Below are 18927 nucleotides of genomic sequence, written 5' to 3'. Positions count from 1 at the left end.
AGCACTGCAGCAAAGACTGCAAATGTCAGCTCCAGGAGAGATGCAAAACTGGCAGGTGAATTGTTTTCGCTTGCTTAGGTGGTTTTTAAGGTGTGACTTAATCTCAGGTCACAGCTGACTTCACAGACATGAAAATTTCTGGGAATAGAAAGCGTTTTGTGCTGGTGGGAAGCAGCAAATCCAGACCTTGCAGAGAGGCAAATTCAGACTGGAAATAAGAGGTGATGTTTAAAGGCAGGTAATTAAGCAGCGCAACAATTAACTTCTCGGGAGAGCAGCCTGCCTTAGGTGGTGTCTGGAGGAAGGGTGTTTAAACATGCTGCAGTTCCAGCACGAGTTGGGGTCTGATGCGGCGTTCACCAAGTGTTTGCTCTGCATTCTGTCAGATCTCTAATTAGACAACCTGCTCTGTTATCTGCAAAACCACTCTTCTGGTTGTACCTATTGATCAGATTAATCAGCTGATGTCTAGTGTGTGGCCCGGCCTGGCAGTTCTCAGCGTTCTGGCTGATGTGCCAATGGTGTAACCGGGGCTGTGGTATCGATCCCTCCCCGGGTGATTAACAACCTGCACCGCCCCGGGGACAGACACAATGAGCGGGAACGTTTGCTCAGATCGCCCAGCGGGATCAAACATTTGTGTCCTTTGCTGATTGCAGCCCGGAGGCTGCGGTGGCCTCTTGGAAAAGAGCAGAGCCCTGGAACCGAGGGAGAGGTTTGGGAGTGGCAAAGCACAGTGTTAGTCGCTGCCTACAATCCCCATCCCCTCTCTCCCTTGGAAAAGCAGAGGCAGTGCAGGCAGTGTCCTTGCTCCTGCCTCCTCCCTGCTGCTGCTTTTGACTCTCACTCCAGAGCTGCTGAATGATGTTGTCATAGAAACAAAAAAGGGGCATCTGGGAACCCTTCCAGGCCAGTCTGTGCCCAGGACAGCACATTTTACTTGCCTCTACCTCAGTTTCTACAAACTCACCACCCTTCTACCAGACAGCAAAATTAACCCAAGTCCACGTTTTCCTACCAAATTCCTGCATAGTGCTGGCAGTCCTTGCTCCCAGTGGCTCAACCCCGAAAAAAGCATCATTTCCAGGTGTCCAGGATCTGCTCTTTCCCCAGCATGCCCACCCTTTGCTGCAGGCAAGCAGAAATTGCTCAGGGTCAGCTTCCCTGCTTACATAAACCTGGAGAGCTCTGGTTACTGGCACAGGGCTGCACCACTTGAAATCAGCAGAGAATTGAGCCTCCCAACATATGCTGGGTTTATTTTCCATTGGAGATGAGCACGCAGTGAGTATCTATTTTCCTTTGCACTTAGCTCCATATAGATTAATTTTGTCAATAATGAGGCAATATTTTTGCTGCTTTACATTATGATCTGAAGAGACAGGGGAGAAAAAAAAAAAAAAAGAAGAAGAAAAAGAGCCCAGACAAACAAATTCCAGTCAGTCATAAATGATCTTGGGTTAAATGACTGTGCTGCCTGGAATCCCAGGGGAGAGCAGCAATGAAACTCCAGCAAATCTGAGGGCAACCTGACTTGACGGAGCGTGGCAAGGCAGGAGACGGCCTGTTGTGTCGGCTTAAGCTGCTGCTTCTCACTGCCAGTGCTTGGGAGTGGCATTTGGTGGTGAAACAAACACAATCGAGGGGAATCAGGTGAATTTATGAGCAGAGGGGCAGTGACACTGGGGACTGTTCTCAGTAAGTGGGGTTTATAAAGCTGCTCTGCTCTCAGAACCTCTTGTTGTGGGAATTTGTGCCCCGGCCGGGACTGAGATCGGCTCTGAATCGAGGCCTGAGATTGATGGCCTGAAAGTGGCTGAGTGGACTTAGAGAGCTGAAAGGAGGCAGGAGGGATTTGAAAGCTGAAGGTCCAAGGAGAGCACTACAAAGAGGAATTTATGAGAAAGGAAAGAGGAATTCTGGCTGGCAGCATCTGCTGTGTGGGCAGGACTTGCAAGGGGCAGCAGAGGTAGGACAGGAGGACCCAATTCCCAGCTTTTGATTGGACTATTTGGATTTTGAACATATAATTCTTGTTGAAGGAAGAGGCTAAATCCTGCCATTCCTGGTAGCTGTTTGATGCTTTGTTGAAAGGTTGAAGCAGAACACAGTAACACTGGAAGAAAAACCTGTGGAGCACAATAAAACACCCTTACAGAGTGTACAGAGCTTTGCCTTTGCTGCTCAGGACTCTATTCTCCAGCTCAAAAGGGATTTTCCTTCTTGTGTTTAATGTTATAAATATACCCAGGTTTGTAGTAAAGTCCATATTTAAATCCCCTCACACTAAGCCATGACTAAGTCAGGAGATTTTGAGGTTTGTTACCAGATATGACAACAAGGCAAGGCAGTTAAACTCAGTGGAGGTAAAGACCCCTCCGGCCCCGTGGTGGTTCCATGGGATTTACCCACTGCCCTTCTCTGGGAGTGGGATCAGACAGGTGTGTGGGGTCTGATCCAGAGTACTCTGTGGTCCCATCACCTGGTAACTTATGGAGATGAAGGCAGCACTGCAAAAATGATGTTGTTGCTGTCTCACACCACTCCACAGATCCCTATGCTGGAATGTCAGTACATGGAGCATCTGCAAGCAGTAAGTCATTCCCCACTGCCCTGATCCTTTGCAGCAGAGCATTGTTTGGGGCTCACAGCACACTTTGTCTCTAACAAGCTGGTCTGGGGGCTTTTACCAGGTGGACTCTTCCCCAGCTCCAAACAGAAAACACAAACTGGGAGCATTCCTGAGCTGCGGGGTCTCCAAACTGCAGGTTGTGCAAGCAGGGAATGGGCTCTGCTTCTCCTCCCTCTGAGTTTGCTGGGCACAGGGATGGGGCATCCTTGTGCCTGCTGCTCTGGTTTGGGGCACAGGGGGACACGTGCCTGGTGCAGCCCCCACCAAAAGCCACCAGAATCTTTGCATCAGCTTCTCTGTGCGTTTTAGGTCAGGCTTTAAGACACCTCATAACTCTGTGCTGTGATTCTCACCACCCACCTGCCCTTCATCACTTCACAGTGCACAGGGACAACGTGGAAGGAAAATGTGCCATTTTACCTGTAGATTGGTGATTTAAATTGCCCAGTCCCAGCCTGGCACTATAAATCCTCTCTGCAGCTGGAGAGCCCCATTTACTACATCGGGTTTCCATGGCAATGCTGTGCTCTCCCACATTCCACTGCACAGTGCAGGCAGCCCCCCCCTTTTCACTTCAGATTCCATTCACATAGTCTCCTATTGATAGGAATAAAACCCAAATGGGCCATGGATAGCTATTTCCTAGCTTAACACACTTTCCCCCAATAACTGGATGACAGATCTGTATTTTAGCCCATCAAGAGAACACTTGCCCTTTTTCCAGACATCACTTGGCAGGCAGCAAAAACATCCAGATATTCTGAAGGTCTCGTTCTTTCCTGACACACATTTACCTCTGTTATTTTAGGACATCAGTAGGAAAACGCAAGCTTAATATTCCCTCGTGTTTCTGGCTGTCATCCAAGCAAAGGAAACCTATCTCTGTGGCAGCAAATCCCTCCCCGAGCTCGGGGCAGCCTCGTGGCAACCTCCCACCTGCATCTGAGCTGTTCCCTGAGCAGCACTCAGTGCAACTCAGAGAGTGAGTGTACAGCACAGACCATGGGAGAAGGATCTGCTGGTTCCTAACAAGGAAGGAATTAGGAATTTAATTTGCTAGGACTGGAAAAAAAAAAAAAAAAAAAAAAAAAGAGGAAATACTATGAGTGGTAACAGCAAAAATTCTGCAGCCAGGGTCAGGTTCCTCCCCCGTATCTCTGGGTGTTTTACATGAGTGCTGACACCTTCCAGCATTGCCTGTGGAGGGAGAAATTTGTGTCTTATCTCAGGAACTCTGACAAGGCAACACTAATGGGGCAGCTCGTTTATCTCAGTCTTATGCTGCTGATTGGAGAGATGATAAGAACCATTAAGATTGACTTCAAAGTGTTGTGGTCAACCCTCAGCTCTTTGCAGGTTCAAAACAAATCCCAGTTTATTAAGTGTCCCTTTTAGCTTCAGCTAAATTGTCACCGATTTCAGTGGGATTGGGCCCTTGGCTGTCAGACTTCAGAGCAGTGCACTTGCTTTTTTTTATCAGCTGCCTCTTCCCACCATATGCTCACTCCCAAATTCATGTCACATCCAGCTTGCAATCCAAGTCTGGATTTGGGCTTCGATTGTTTGCTGACTGAGAATTGCTGTGAAAATGGTTTACAATGGAAATTGCTTAGTCAGGCACTGTAAAAAAAAAAAATAAAAAAAGAAAAAAAAACCAAAGAAGTACCTTTTAGCTAGACATATTTCCCAAAAAGTGAGGGAACTCACAATGTTCCCACAAAGCCAGGCACAGGGAGCAAGTCAGCAAGAGAATAAAGGAGTGTGTCTGCCAGAGAGGGGGATTATTGTTTTTAAGATCCTTGGGGCAGGTCTGGTGGGTGCAAAACCTTCAAAACACAGAGGCTTAGGAGGAATTTCTGGTTTGGGTTGACACTCCTCTGCACTTCCTGAATTTTGCTGGGCCTTGTGGGTTATTGGGTGAAGTATTTCCTAAGCAGTGACAGGGCACAGCAGCGGAACATGAAGCCCCTGGGAGATGAATCTGCAGCCTGAACCACGTCAGACAAACCTCCAGACCCCAAAGAGCCTCCCACAGGGTTGAGTAATGCCCAAACCCATTTGTCTTTGCCTTCAGGAACACCAGAAATCCACACTGGAGCTCCAAGTGCCACAATGTGGCAGAGCCAGGCACTTCTTGTCCCACTCACCATCATGTGTGCAAGTGGGACAGCAGTGGAATGTGCTGGCTGGGAAAAAGCAGGAATTCCAACCTGGACCATGTGCTCTCCGTGGGATAACTCCCTGTGGTGGGTTCGCTGCATCTCTCTTGATAGATTCCTAGAGGAGAAACTCTGCAATATCCTACAATGGCTTTTGTAAAACCTCCCTGAGTGTGTGATAGCCTGTTGTCTAAGTTGCTAAATTGAGTAGGTGGTAGTTGGAGCATCTCTGCAGGGGAAATTCAGAGTTTGGGGGCTGATGCCTCGTAAATGCCATAGGATTGCAAACACGGGGCCTAATCCTGCCTTAGTTCCACGTGACAGGAGCTGTGGAGTCAGCAAGACAGAACTGTGCATTGCTGGCCTGTTTTGTTTATCCAGGTCTAAAATCCACCCCCAATGGCTTTGCCCCTCTCTGCCCCGGCTCACACTTGGCTCCCTGACTCGGGAGTTTCACACCCTGCACGCGCAGGATTTGGCCCAATGATGGGTTTTCCCTTCATCTCTCGGCAGATTTGTGGTCTAACACTCCAAGATGTGCAGCATAACACGCTGGCAATCTGTCACTCTGCTGGCTCCTGCGAGCTCCAACAGCTTGCTGAGGAAATGCCGAGCCAAAACAGACTCCAGCGCGACCTGAGGGACGGGAGAAGCTCTGCCCGTCACAGCACGGGCGTTCCTGCTCCACTTGGCTCCTCCACCAGCCCAGCAGGCTGGGAGCAGCCCTGGGCTTTCCTGGTGGCTGTTGCAGCTTCCCATCTTAGCAGCTTTCCCCCCCTGCACTGCTGAGGTTGCCCACTGCGTTCTGTCCCCTCCCTGCAGGACCCGTTCCCCTGGCACGGTGGGTGCCCCTGAACCCCGAGACTGCAATTAGGGCTCCTCTCACTTGTGCCCATGGAATGGCTGTGGTTCCCTCTTGGACAGGCTCTGCATTCCCAGCACTGAAACCTCCAATCAGGCCGAAATGTTGGCTTGGAACAGCTTGAAAGGGGAATTTTGCAGCTCAGGAATTCCTGGGTTGGTTAGGCTTGGAAAGCTGGAGTGCTGGGGATGTCTCAGCACAGACTGCAGGGACATTTATTGCATCAGGGGCTGTTTCTTTAAGGGGGCTTCAGAGGCCACAGGGATCTGTGGGCATCAAAGGATGTGGTGCCAGTGTCTTGTCTCACCCTTTGAGTGCTCTCCAGTAAGAACGAGCACTTACAGTACTGACACTGCTGCTTAATCTGTACAGTTATAAAAAATGAACAAATGATTGAGGATATAAACCAGAAAAAAGAGCCAGATTCAGTGTAAGCCAAAATGCTGATGGAACAGTAGACAGATTCCTCTGCTCTGCAGCAGGGTGGGAGAAGGGGATACAGGGCCTCCTCTCAGGGTATTTACAGGAATTCAACCCACAGCAGCACTAAGTGATGGCCACTGCTGGGGGGGGAAGAAGAAGAAATGTGTTTTAACCCTATTTGCTTGTCTTTCTTGTGTTCAAATGCCTTCCATGAATATCTGAGCCAAGGGCAAGGATAGCCTTGGGACCTGCAGAACTTCAGCATGCGAGATGAGAGGATGACGAGATGAGACGTTTGTGGGAAGCAAATTTAAAATTCACAAATGGAAAAATGCCATTCCAGGGGAAGCCAGTGTCTCAGGAGCATCCAAGCAAGGAAGAGAGGTGGCACTGACTGACCGGCATGGTCCGGTTATTTGTTGATTGTAACAATTTTGGTTGTAAGCACAGATCCGGGAATGAGCTGTGAGTGACTGTGGGGCAAAGAGCAGCAGAAACCACATCCCCAAGAGGGAAGCAAACAGCAGGCAAACCCACCATCCGAGATGTGCCTTAAGGGATGCTCAGCCCTAATTTTGGGAGGGTTTAGGAAATGCACTGGCAGGCTCAGTCCAGGAAGTGAATCGCTGCTGTGGTGAGAGGTTTTCTGCTGCTTCCTTTCCAGGTTGTCTTTGTCCAAGGTGGCACCTGCCGTTCTCCCGGGTTGTCCTGGCAGAAAGTGGGGCCCGGAGCCTCCCAGCACCGAGCGCTGCGTCCCCGGTGTGTGAGCTGCGTTTGCCCTCTGCTGTCGGCTGATGAAACTGTTCCCTCTGCGTAATCCAAAACGGGAGCGGCAGGAACTGCAGGACCTGGAGAACCAGAACCGTTACCCCCGGACTGCAAACACTTGCACTTAAAGAAGAATCGTGACACTTAAAGAAGTGACACCCAGAAAGGGGTGAGAGTTCAGTGTACCTTTATTTTATATTCTCAAGCTTTTCTTTGTAATCACAAGTACCAGACACCTTTTTTTTTTGTCCCCTTTAGTTTTCATTTTTTTCCTGAATAACACCCAAAAATTAAGCCCCCTGAGACCAGGGGTTCAGGTGTGACTGAATCTCCATGCTGAGAGAGCAGGATGAAGGGATGGATGACCCCGCAGAGCAAGGTGTGAGCAGAGATGCCCCAAAACGGCAAGAACTGCTTTGCAATGAGGAAAGATGCCCTGGACTGAGGGTGGCTCTGGTTTCTCGCCCTGCTCTGGCATCCCAGAACTGCAGAGCTGCTCCCACCTGGGCCCCGGGCTGCTCCCTCTGCCCTCTCCTGCAGCCACCCAGCCCTGGCATTGCCAGGATGCCCGGGACGCCCTGGAAAGGACACAAGGGCCTGTCAAGAAATCTCTTGGCATCTTGCCACGTGTTTGCAAGTTGAGATCAGCACTCGGGCTCCTCTTGTTGCTGTTTGTTTTCTCCCTGCCTCCCAGCAGCCTCTCCCCGTGCTGTGGCCACCGTTGCCCCGCACTGAGGGGCTCAAACAAAGGTGTGGCCGTGGCTGGGGGGATCCCTCTGGGCTGGGGGGATTCCTCTGGATGTCCTCCCACTCCTGCCAGGACTCAGGGGCAGGGCAGGGACTGACCTGGAGGGTGCCCCTTCTGCGTTCCCAGCTGGCACCAGGGATCGATGCCCGTGGATGGCTCAGCCCGGGGAAGGAGCAGCAGCACATGGGATGTTGAGGGCTGAGCTCTTCCTCACCCCTCCCTTTGGAAGTGGCCACTGTAGGCAGACTGGAGATCATCTTTAAGTGCTTTTCCACAGCTCCCAAGTGGAGATTTTGTTCCATGCATGGCTGAGGCTTCACGAGGTAAGTGTTGAACTGGCAGTAGCAGGGGACACAGCAGGGAGGTGATTTTTCTGTCTCTCTGAGCACACAGTCCCTGCCTCAGGGGACTCCTGAGCTCCCAGGGCAGCTCTGTGATGGGCATCGACCCAGAGCAGGACTTTTCCCAGCTCTGCCATATCCCTGTCTCTCCTTAGGCTCCTTCACAAGGCTGAGAAAATTAATAGTAACAGGTAACATTTGCAAGCCCCACGGAAATGTAAATGCTGAGGGTCTTTATGGGCAGTCAGTAATTACAGATGAGAAAATTTATATATATATCTGTATATAGAGAGACATCCAAATTACCTAGGCTGTTCTCAAAGGGCACCAATGACTGGTCCTTTTGCATGGCTGTTTCAGACCTTGGGCATCAAGTAAGCAGAGCTGACAGATGGATAAGAGCTTTGCATCTGGAGATCCTCTAGCTGGTATGTGGGCAATGAGCTTCCATTTTCCTCTGCACAGTCATTGGGTAACTTCATTTTAAACCAAGGATTTATCACTTATGGAAAGTGCTTAGTTTAGTCTGGATTCAACAACTTCAGGCACAGTGGAGCAAATATGTTGAAGTTTGGAGAGGGTTGGACAGTTTTGTGACTGCTCAGAGCACACACTGAAATATAAAAGCAGCCAGACCCAGTTTTTCAAGAGCAGTTCTGTGTTTCACCCACCAGCTCTGTGCTCTATTCTGGCTTGGGCATTTTAGCAGTGAAGGTGCTAAAAGATGTTTTTCATCTCTTGACTCCCCAGATGTGGCCTTGGCTTGGAAGAGTCTCCAGGAGGCCAAAGCAGTGGTAGGTGTGGATGAGGGAACATTTGCTGTCACGTTCCTTTATCACTTTCTCTCAGCTACCTGAGCATCATCTCCACAGGGTTTAATTCCATGGAAATATTTTCATTGAAACATGTAAACATGCCCTTTGTATTATTCTTTTCCAATGAACATATCACCTCTTTAATCCTTTGCTAAATATGATTATTAATATATTAATAAATGACAACAAGAGGATAAAGGGAAAAGCAAGGAATCCTTCCCAGTTTCACAACACTCATCAAAATTAATGACAAGAACAGACAAAGCTTGGCCTTGCTTGTGTTTGAAGTCCTGAGCAGGATAATAGTGTCACTGTGTTATAGCTGACACTCACTGAGCTGGGGCATCCCCTGAATTCTCCCTGTCTTATCCTCTTAATAGGGAACGTGACAATGCTGATATCAGGCACATCAGGACTGGTATTGCTTGGATAAATCATCACATTATCCCAATTTGTGGGGTGTTGCTGACTCCGGGATCCCACTGTTGGGAGTTGCTCTTGGCTGGGTTTGCTTCCAGCTTAAGCTGGTTTTAAAAGCATCAGTAAAAATCTGCAGCACAAATACAGGCAAAGTGTAAATAAAGAGAGAGGTGATTTCATCTCTTATCTTCCCAGTCGACTGCATTCTTTCCAACTGTAGGAAATGCCACATGGAACATGCTCAGACACGCCACTATTTACCCAGTAACTAGGAGCTGCAAAATTAATCAGAGAGGCAGTGTGTGCCAGCAAAGAGCTACCAGGGAAAAAAAAAAACCCACCCAAAAACATATGTCACCCTTCAAAAGAAAAATCTGCCTTTTCACAGCTACAAAGGATTGAAAACAAATTTTATCATCAAACGTGGAGTGGTGCCAAATCTCAGGCAGCCAGAAGAAAGCTTTGGCACCAAAAGAGCTTTGGTGAGTTCTGAATTACTGGGGAACTGCTGAGATGGGACTGCTTTGGTGCTGGAGGGAAGGGAAGGTGACAGGAGATAGTGGGAAACCCTTTTTGTTGAGGGAAGTGTCTATTTTTATCAGCTTTCTGTGATGTTTCCAGCAAGAAGTGGTGGGGGAATAATCCCCAGTAAAACGAGCTGTTTGAATCGAATGGTTAAGGAACATTTCTGCCACTGACATGGTTTTGCTGTGCTGTAGATGGTGAGAGGAACAAAGATGAGACAGCTCTGAGTGAGAAAAAGAGCACTGAGATTCCTCCAGCTCACAGGTAAATAATAACCTGAATGTACAGCACGTGGGGGAGGAAGAGATGAAGCCACACATAAAGGGATTTAAAATTCTGGGATGCAGGACTTCAGAAAAAATTTAGCACCTCATTGTTTATTAGGGGGAAAAAAAAAGAAAAAGGAACAAAAAGTCACCAATTTCACCCTCAGAAATGCTGACAAGGCACTTGAGGAAGGCAAATCCTGACATCAGCTCTCTGTGTTTGTCAGCCCATGCTCATAATTACTCTTATCAGACCATGATTTGCATTGTACTTTCCTAAGATTATCTTAGTTTGCCAAACTTCTGGTAAGTGGCAAAATGCTGATCAGAGCATGTTGAAGAATCTCAGCGGTCCCTTATATCAGTGTAGTGACCAATTTAATAAATCATCCCACGTGTTCACTCTTGGTTTGCTTTTTTCCTAAGAAAGGGAAGCCCTGCTGCTCTCTGTGCCTGGGCACAGACCTGTGTGCCTGAGAGCCCTGCTGTGATCTGTGCCCCTTCCAGGATGATCCCTCTGTCCCTCGGGGCAGCCTCACACTCAGCACCTTCCAGCCCTTCCAGGAACTGGGCTGTGGATGGCGCAGGCACGGCTGGGACGTGGACTCCTGCAAAGAGCCTGTGCAGACCAAGAAGGGACGATTTCGGGGATCAGGCAGACTCAAGGGGTCACAGAGTACAGCAGGATAAACCTCCCTGCTCCCTGCATCACCCACCTGACCCCCCTGCAGGGAGCAGGTCATTCTTGGCTGACCCTTGGGGCACCTGCAGCAACGCTCCCATGGACCACCTTTCAGCAGCCAGCAAGGCCAGTGATCAGAAGCTGGAAGAGCTGTGGAAAAAATCACCCCCAAACAAGTTGGAGCAACTCAAGAAGAGGATCCAGGAGCAGAAGCAAAGGCAGCAAGCAGCACCTTGGGAGCAGAAGCCCCTGATTTCTGCTAAAGAGCCACTGCCAAAAAGAGCCGTGAAGAGAAAGGTGTGCAGGGTGGGCTCTGCTCCTCCTGCTCCAGCTTACAGAGGTCAGTGGTTGTCTGGAATCTGTGGAGAAAAGGCTAGAACTGTGTGTTACCCAGCAGAGCTTTGGCACAGCTGAATAACTTCCCACACAGCTTCCACCCCACCTTTGGTCCATGCTGGGCATCACCCATATTCTTATGATAAATCCATTGATTTCTGCAGCTGCAAACTTCCCTGGGCTGTCCATCCCACCCTGCTCCCTCCTGAGGTCACTTCTCCACTGGATTTACTTCCCCCAGTGTGCACAAATTCATTAATTTCTTTCCACAGAATAGCAAAGGATTTGCTGCAAATCTGTTTTCTGCCCTTTCCTCCCACATCCTTTTGCCCCATGTAAAGCATGGAATGGGACACAGCAGTGCAGAGGCATCCCAGGTATTTAAAGCAGGAATTGTGCAGTTCAGAGGCATTACAGGGGATTTGACAGTCCATTCAATGGAACTACTGTGGATCTGAAAGGAAATATTATTAGACTGTCCTTATCCTGCTTTGCTGCTAAATTTGGGGCTGAAGAACCATCCATGCACAGCTGTCACCTTAGTTTAGTGTGGTTTAAGATCTCAGGTTGCTGGGAGCAAGGCAAGGAGTTGGGAGCAAGGCCTGCCTGGGGAGAACCCAGCAAGCTCCTCAGCCAAGGGGGATTACTGAGGGAATATGGGACTAGAGGAGAGGAGCTGAAAAGCTGCACATAATAAATCTTATTGCTGTAATAGCATTAGCGTTAATTCATCGGGCGCTGGCGTCCCTGTCACACCCCACCAGCTTCCACAGGCATTTCCCTCGGATTTGCTGCCTGTCGCCTCTTACAGTGGTGTTTGGAGGTGTGTTTTGGTGCTCCCCAGGGGTCTGTGGGAGCCACACATCCCTGCTGCCACCTCCCCTTTCCAGCTGCCTCAAGCAGTGCTTTCCGTGGTGTTACCCCCGCTAATACCCAGGAGCCAAAGCCACAATCCGGGCTGAGCCTCTCTGGAACATCCCAAGGGAAGGCTACTTTTGTTTTTAACCCAGATCATTTTATGTAACCGAGCCAGGGAACTGCCAGGCAAACTCTTCAACCTGCAGAACAGAGGCAGCCCCGAGGCTGAGGTTTAACAGCTCCAGACACTCCGTTCTGATGCATCTTGTTCAGTTTGTCTCCCTGTCCTCTACCACGGAGAAAAGTGTGTCACAGCTATTTGTGACATAATCCCTGTGTCAGACACCTGCAGTCCAGCCCAGGGAGCCACTCCTGCCTTTCCCACATCCATGAGCTCAGTGCTGTTGGGTACCAGCATCTGCACAGCTCCTGGTGGCCTAACAGGTCTCAGTACCCTGTTTGTCTTGCGTTTAGTGCTCTGAACCCGAGCTCTGCTCTCTCCTTGCCTGCTGAAGGGCACAGAATACCAGGTGGAGAAGCATTAATCATCCCTGGACAAGGAAGGGGCTATAAAAAAATCAACTCCAAGAGTCCTGCTTGTTGGGTGACCAGTTTCATTAGAAAGACTCCTTGCTTTTGCATTCCAAGGGAATGGGACTGGGCTTGGTTTGCTGGGTTCAGCAGTCGTGTCTGAAGTTTGGTTTTAGCTGCACACTAATTCTTTTCTGTGTTTTATTTTCCCCCTCCTGATTAAAGACCAAAGAGAGAGAAGCTCAGCACGGAGAATCCAAACAGAAAACCAGAGGCAGCCTCCACCCAAATCCTCCGTTCTGGGGAGAGCAGCAGCAGGGAAAGGTAGGGATGGCAATCATGAGAAATTACATGCTCTGATGGACTAAACTACTGGAAGTTGGTGGCACCTGGAAACTCACCTGCCAAAATCTACAGCTGGTTGTTAAATAACACCAAATCCCAGCCAAAGACCCAGCAGGTTATACCGAGCAGGTACCAAAGAAAACCAGTGCCACCAAAGGCAGGGATGTTTTGCCAAACAAGGGAGTGCAAAGTCAGATGAATTGTCCAGAACTAAACTGCAAAGTCGACAGCGGGAACAGGAGTCTGAGTTGATAGTTCTCAGTTTTATTTGGGAGGCCTGAGGGCAGATTGGAATGCCTGGTGTCATTTTACCCACTGAAGGCTGTTACTTTGCATTCAGATTTTGTAGGGGACGAGGCAAAGGGTGGGAGTGCCGTGGGTTGTTCTTCACACCAGCCGAGTTACCAGGGAAGTAACTTGTGTGAAACAGAAAAAAAAAAGCCAAGCAGATGGAATTATGAGCAGAGTTACATCCTGTGCTCTACTACCTAAGTATGATTTAAAATGCATGAAATATGTAATAATTTCCTTCTCTCTCTCTTTTTTTTTTTTTGTTTTGTTTTAATGGATTGTTTGAAAAATGGCTTGATCTTCCTCTGAGAGTGGGTCATAATAAGCCCATGCCACGTGAAGCATTCATCATTGTAACTGCCAGTGTCACGGTGTCTTTATTGGCTATTAGTTTCTGTCAGGGAAAGAGCCAAGGCAGGGCTACAAAGAGATGAATGAGGGGCAGGGGTCAGAGCCAGAGTACTCAGGAATTTGATGAATTAGAAATTTGCTGTAGTTAACAAAAAATTAAGTCACAGCAGCTATAAAATATTCATCTGTTCATAGGTAGGGGGGGAAAAAAACCCACCCGGGAGAATATTTAAATCAAAAGATTTTCTTCTATCAACTGTTCTCATCAGAAATGCAGCTGCTCTCGAACTTCAGCATCATAGTTTCTGTAGTTAATGAACACTGTGCAGATTAAAAAGAGATTTAATTGAAATCAAACGCCATGGTGAAGCATTTTTTAGGCCTACATATTGGTTTGGTGCATTCAGAGAGACTAAGGGTGTACAAAATAAACTCATCCTTAATTTTTAGTACCGCTAAACTGGGAAACAAAGTGACCCAGCAGGTGTTTCCTGAAAGACGTGGATGGATCCCAGCCCTCCTGAGCCCAACAGACTCTGGAGAAGTGTTTGCAATAAATACATAATTGTCCCAGTATTGGCATGCTGTGAATGCAACCTGAAATTATGAAGTAAAACAGTGATAAATGTTGTCTATTATGTGACACCGCCTATTAAGCAGCAGTAATTTGTTTGGGCCTCGTTCTGCACCGTTTATATCTGCATTATACATCGTCCCTCCGTCCTGCGTCGTTCATTGATCCCTCCACACCACATCCTGCTGAGTCTCACCACTTTTTAAAAATGAATTAGTTTGCTCCGGTGAGGTTGAAGTCATCGCAAGGAAAAGCATAATTTTGTTTTCCCCTTCCCTCCAGTTCTCAAATGTGCTGGTACCCAGCAAAGACTTTTTAGTAGAGTTACAATTCTCTTTCCAAGAACATCTGAGGGGCTAATCATAGAATAATCATAGAATAATTCAATACCAATGCTGTGTTGCAGGTGTGAAGCTGCCTGGTGCTTCTGCGTGGAGAGAAGGTCAGAAGTTGGCCAGAAAGTTGCTTGGTCCACCCCCTGAATTTCCAAATCTGAGGAGCACAGCTGAAGAGCAGAGCACAGCAAACAGCCTCGGTACAGCTGCCCCCCTGCAACACTGGGTGTCTTGGCACACACACAAAAAAAGTGATTTATCAAACCTAAGTGACAAAAAAAGGTTTCCAGGCCCTTCTGAGCACCTTCCTCTTGCAATGGCAATTGGGCACTTCAAATTTCACTTTTGTTTTCTCCCTCGAATGTCCCAGTTTTTACAACAGGTGTACAAGTCCGGCCTGCACCTGAAAATAGTGCTCAGACCTAGAGCAGGTTTTGAGGTGCACACGGTGATACAGGGATTGATACTCTCTGGAGTAACAACACCACTCTTGTTTCCAAATGTTTCCCACAGAAGTTGGTAGAGGATTTGTGGCCGTGCCAGCGATGGAAAACGGCTGGAGAGACAAGGGAAATGGAGCTGTGGGGAAGAGCCCTGCATTCCAAAGCCGCCAGGCTGTGGAAAGGATCAGCACTGCACCAGCTGAGGATACCAACCAACCACTCTGGAACCTCCACTTGCCAAGCCAGTCCCATGATGAAAACAGGCATACCAGGCTCCCAAAAGATACTGCAAAAGGAAAGGGACCCCTAGGGACTGTTCTGCAGGAATCCCTAGGGATCCATTCTCCTTCAGCTGGACCTTGGGGCACAACTCCCTCTGCCTTCTGTGGGGAAAGGACACAACTTTCATTAATGAAAGATGGAGCCAAGCCCAGCTCCTCAGAAAGCTGCAGCAGAGGGAGAAGTACATCTCCTCAGAGCCAGAAAGGCTTGGGCAACCCTGCACAGAGAGGGTCTGGGAAAGAAAACCTTAAGCACCCTTCAAAGAGGAGGGTAAACCTTAAAAAACCTCACCCCTACAGCCCTGAGATCGTTCGGGAATTTATGCAGCGCAAAAAGGAAGAAAGAAAGAAAAAACTCCTTGAAGAGAAAAAGTCCTTGGTGGAGGCTGCAGAGGTGAGGAAGAAGAGGTTGCAAGAGGTGTACAGGAAACAGAAAGAAGCTGTTGGGAAGAAATCACATCCTATAAAGGTGCACAAGTTCACTGGGAAAACAGCTCCTGCAAAAGGAGATCCTCAGTGCGAATTTGAGCAGGTAAGTCGTCCAGGAGTGGCACCTTGAAACCCCTCCAATCTTGATCAGCACCAGGTAGGACACGGAACACTTCATTTAAATGCTTTGAAGCATCAGGGAGAAAAAGTTTTACCTAGAGAAATGGAGCAATTAATTTGTAATTATGGCAAGAACTGCTGGGCTCGTTAGTAGGGCTGAAACCCTCGACTTCAGGGCCAAAACCCTGGAAATCTCCATTGCCTTGGGCTGAAAGAACAGGTTTGTTGTGTGGTATGAGCAGCTTGCCAGTTCCATGAGTCAATTATTAGGTGGAACAAAAGCCAAATATTACTGATGGCTCTTCTCTTTCAGGAGCAAACCAGTGGGGGAATCCTGGAGAGGAATTCCATGGCCTGGGAGGATGAAGCATCCCATCCTCTGTTACACAGAGATCACAGAGGCAGGTACTCAGACTTCAAAAGCATCCTAGAAAGCCTCTTTCTCAGAACGCACTGCAGATATATTTCTCCCTTTTTTTTTTTTTTTTAAATAGGAACCAACTTCTAGAAGCAGCTCAATCCCCTAAAAAAGGAGAGGCTTTAGCTCCTGCACCACCACTGGAATGGGAATGCTGCTTTCTCAGTCCTCTGAGATGTGAAGACTTGAGGGCCTGCTCTCCCCCAGTTCTGCATTCACCTCTGAGCTTTTCCCCTCCTCAGAAAGATGCAAAACCTTCCTCCAAGGGCTGGACTCCTGGTTTTTCTCCTCAGAGAAGCAAACAGGATCGAGTGAAAGCCATTCACAGTCTGTCCAAGGAGCTTGAAGAAAAGATTGACGTGGCAACCAAGAGGCTGAGTGGAGCAAACTGGGTTAGAGAATCTGCTGACAAAGCTTGGACACAGACACCTCTGGACCTTTACAATGAGCCTCCTTCTGTCCCAGAACCTGAGAGTTCTAGGAACAAGGAAGACAGCACACTGACTGTACAAATGCTCCTGGATGCTGTTGATCCTGATGTGCCACGTGTGTCATCCAACAGGGAATTTCATGGACTGGACAGGGTTAGACTTGTGGGCAGCACCGAGGGAGCAACAGCCCCGGACAGACAGAAGGAAATGCTCATTCCTTTGCCTGGTGGGAGTGCTGAGAGGGAGGAATTACCCTGGATCACTGACAGAGCAGGACAGAGGCACCTCAGCAATGGGGGAGCCCTGAGCAACACATTGCAAGGTAAATCATGGCATGATGCAACAGGGAGACTCAGGTGCCATTGCCCAGGTCTTTCAAAGCTACAAAGCAGTGGTTAATCCTCATCTCCCCTGGCCTATTGGAAGTGTTGTGTCTTGGGAGATCCCTGAGTGCTGGATCTTCTAGGCTTTACTTTCCTCTCCTCTCCTTTCAACTGTGAAACTACATCTCTTAATTCCCAAAAGTAGGAAAGGAATTATAAGCCTAAGTCCACAAACTCGGAAATCTGTGGAAGAGAAGAGCTGTATGGAAGTTAAGTGCTCACACGTAAGGAGGCAGCGAATAGATGCCAGAGCCTGGGCCGTTTCATTTCTACAAAGAGCACATTTATTAAATGGCTTCATTTGTCTTTTTAAAAGGTTTCCCTGTGAATAAGAGCCCCGAGGTGGACAGGAGCCTGTTGCATGAAAAGCCAATAACCAGCCCAGCCTCTCCAGCTCACAGATTCCTCTCCAGAAGGTAAACAAAGCTGGATGTATTATCCTCTGCTAAATGTGCCACATGCACGTAAAATAAACAGCACCAATTCAGCGCGGAGCAGACAGCTCTGTACTGCTTACCCAGAGATTGCCGGGAGGAAAGCTAAAAGAGGGAAAGCACCTATCTGGAGGGAGTTGGATCAATGAGGAAGGTGTGTTCCCCGGACCGATGGATCCCCCTCCGCTCCTGCCGTTCCTCCCTCGCTCCGCCGGGGGGCAGCGGCAGCCGCGGCGGGACGGGCCGAGGGTCCCCCCCGGGCACCCGGGGAAAGGTCCCCGAGCTCCGGGCGGGGACGAACGAGGGGTTCCATCACCGCCGTGCGACAAATCCGCTTCGAGCGGGTGAAAAATTCCGATTATTGAAGGTCTAAGGGCTGTGTGTCTGCTCGCAGGCAGCACAGGAGGCAGAGAGCGGGGATGGCTGAGGAAAATAGTTTTGGGAGTAGGAAGTTTAGAAAAATGGATTAGAGTTTTCAGCCTGCCTAATTAAATATTTAATGTAGATGGCAGTCGATAAAACCCCCTCTGCATTTAGCCTGTGTCTTAGAGGGCAAACATATATTTGTGTAACTGCCCATGGTTGGGTCATACCTGGTGACAGGAGGGACTCTGAAAGGATGTGTTAGTTCAGACACAATCACTACCCAAAAATTGCCCAGAGAGTTATTTTTCTGATTTTAGGCAACACCTGCAGGTGTCAGAGCATGCCCTGCCCAGCCATGGAGAAGGACAAAGCCAGAGCCCCCTGAGGGGCCACACATCTCTGCAGAAACGTCTTCCCTTAGACAGTAAATCCCCTGAGCCCTGAAGATTAAATATGACCTGGACAGGCATTACCAAAGAAAGGACATATGTGCAGCAAACTGGCCACGGCGCCCCAAACGTCCCGTTCTGAGGGAAGAACGAGGTGCTGTGAGATCCCGCCAGTCAGGGATGGGCTGGCTCTGCTCCTTGGACACTCTGCTGGAGCATGGAACCAGGCTGGCTGTGCCAACCTACCTGCAGAGAGCTCTAGTGGGGGAAAAAAAGAGCATGTTGTGGGGTTTTTTAAGTGAAGGCGGGATATTAAGCTCAGCATTCTTTTTAAGAAGATTGTTTACAGCTTTGCAGCGCAAAGTAAACACGAGGAAAATGAAAATTGGAGAGATAAGCCCAGACAGCTCAGCTTACCAAAGTTATGAACTGTAATTACTGGAATTACCAGGAATTAAACCCCTGTTCTTTGTGCACAACTACCGTGCTCACAAAGGTTGGGCTGATTTCTGCTCCGAGAGATCGGTTGCAAGGATTATGGAGCTGTTCTGTCACAGGAGATGGCAAATGTATAAAACATGAGCGCTGGGCACTCAGAGTGTGCAGTGGAGAGAGTCAGAGCTGCGCCTGCACCGCACCTTGGGGAGCACAGACCACCAGTGCTGGGCTCCATCGCTCTTGTCGTGCTTCTCTGCAACCCTAATTCACAGCAATGGCAGGGAGGGACAGAACCCCCTGGGCCCCGATGGGAACAACCCCCCAGCTGGAAGGGACAAGTGGAAAGAAGACAGATTGAGCTGATCTCCTGAACGATGCAATTACTGAGAAAGCAAAGCTCCCGTGTGTTCGAGCGGCCGAGGCAAAGAAAGTCCTCAGAGCAAAAAAAAAAAACCACCACCAATAAAACCTCTCCAACAATAAATCACAACCCTGTTGCAAGTGCTGCTCCAAAAGATGAGGAGAGCCACTTG

At 48.8% G+C, this 18927-nt stretch overlaps 2 protein-coding genes across 2 annotated transcripts in view; both read left to right on the top strand.

Moving 5' to 3' along the window:
- Positions 1-9581: 9581 nt before the first annotated feature.
- CCDC187 (coiled-coil domain containing 187) lies at positions 9582-16457 on the top strand. The gene is made up of 9 exons (XM_027887136.1): positions 9582-9650; positions 9888-9957; positions 10386-10981; positions 12592-12690; positions 14334-14462; positions 14776-14977; positions 15287-15518; positions 16196-16345; positions 16419-16457. Exons 3-9 carry the CDS (start codon positions 10468-10470, stop codon positions 16455-16457), a joined length of 1365 nt encoding a protein of 454 aa, XP_027742937.1. The 5' UTR covers positions 9582-9650; positions 9888-9957; positions 10386-10467.
- The window catches only part of LOC114059108, a 5692-nt gene continuing 2683 nt past the window's right edge, over positions 15919-18927 (top strand). The window contains exons 1-3 of the mRNA XM_027887152.1: positions 15919-15940; positions 16030-16706; positions 17084-17183. Of these exons, the coding sequence (XP_027742953.1) occupies positions 16466-16706; positions 17084-17183 (341 nt within the window). The 5' untranslated portion in view covers positions 15919-15940; positions 16030-16465. The remainder of the gene's footprint in view (positions 15941-16029; positions 16707-17083; positions 17184-18927) is intronic.

This window comes from Empidonax traillii, unplaced genomic scaffold (genome assembly GCF_003031625.1).
Source record: "Empidonax traillii isolate 1590-97213 ecotype Southwest subspecies unplaced genomic scaffold, ASM303162v1 scaffold204:size1584377, whole genome shotgun sequence".
NCBI lineage: Eukaryota > Metazoa > Chordata > Aves > Passeriformes > Tyrannidae > Empidonax > Empidonax traillii.
Note: the sequence above shows the minus strand (reverse complement) of the source record. Positions and strands in the feature narration are given on the sequence as shown.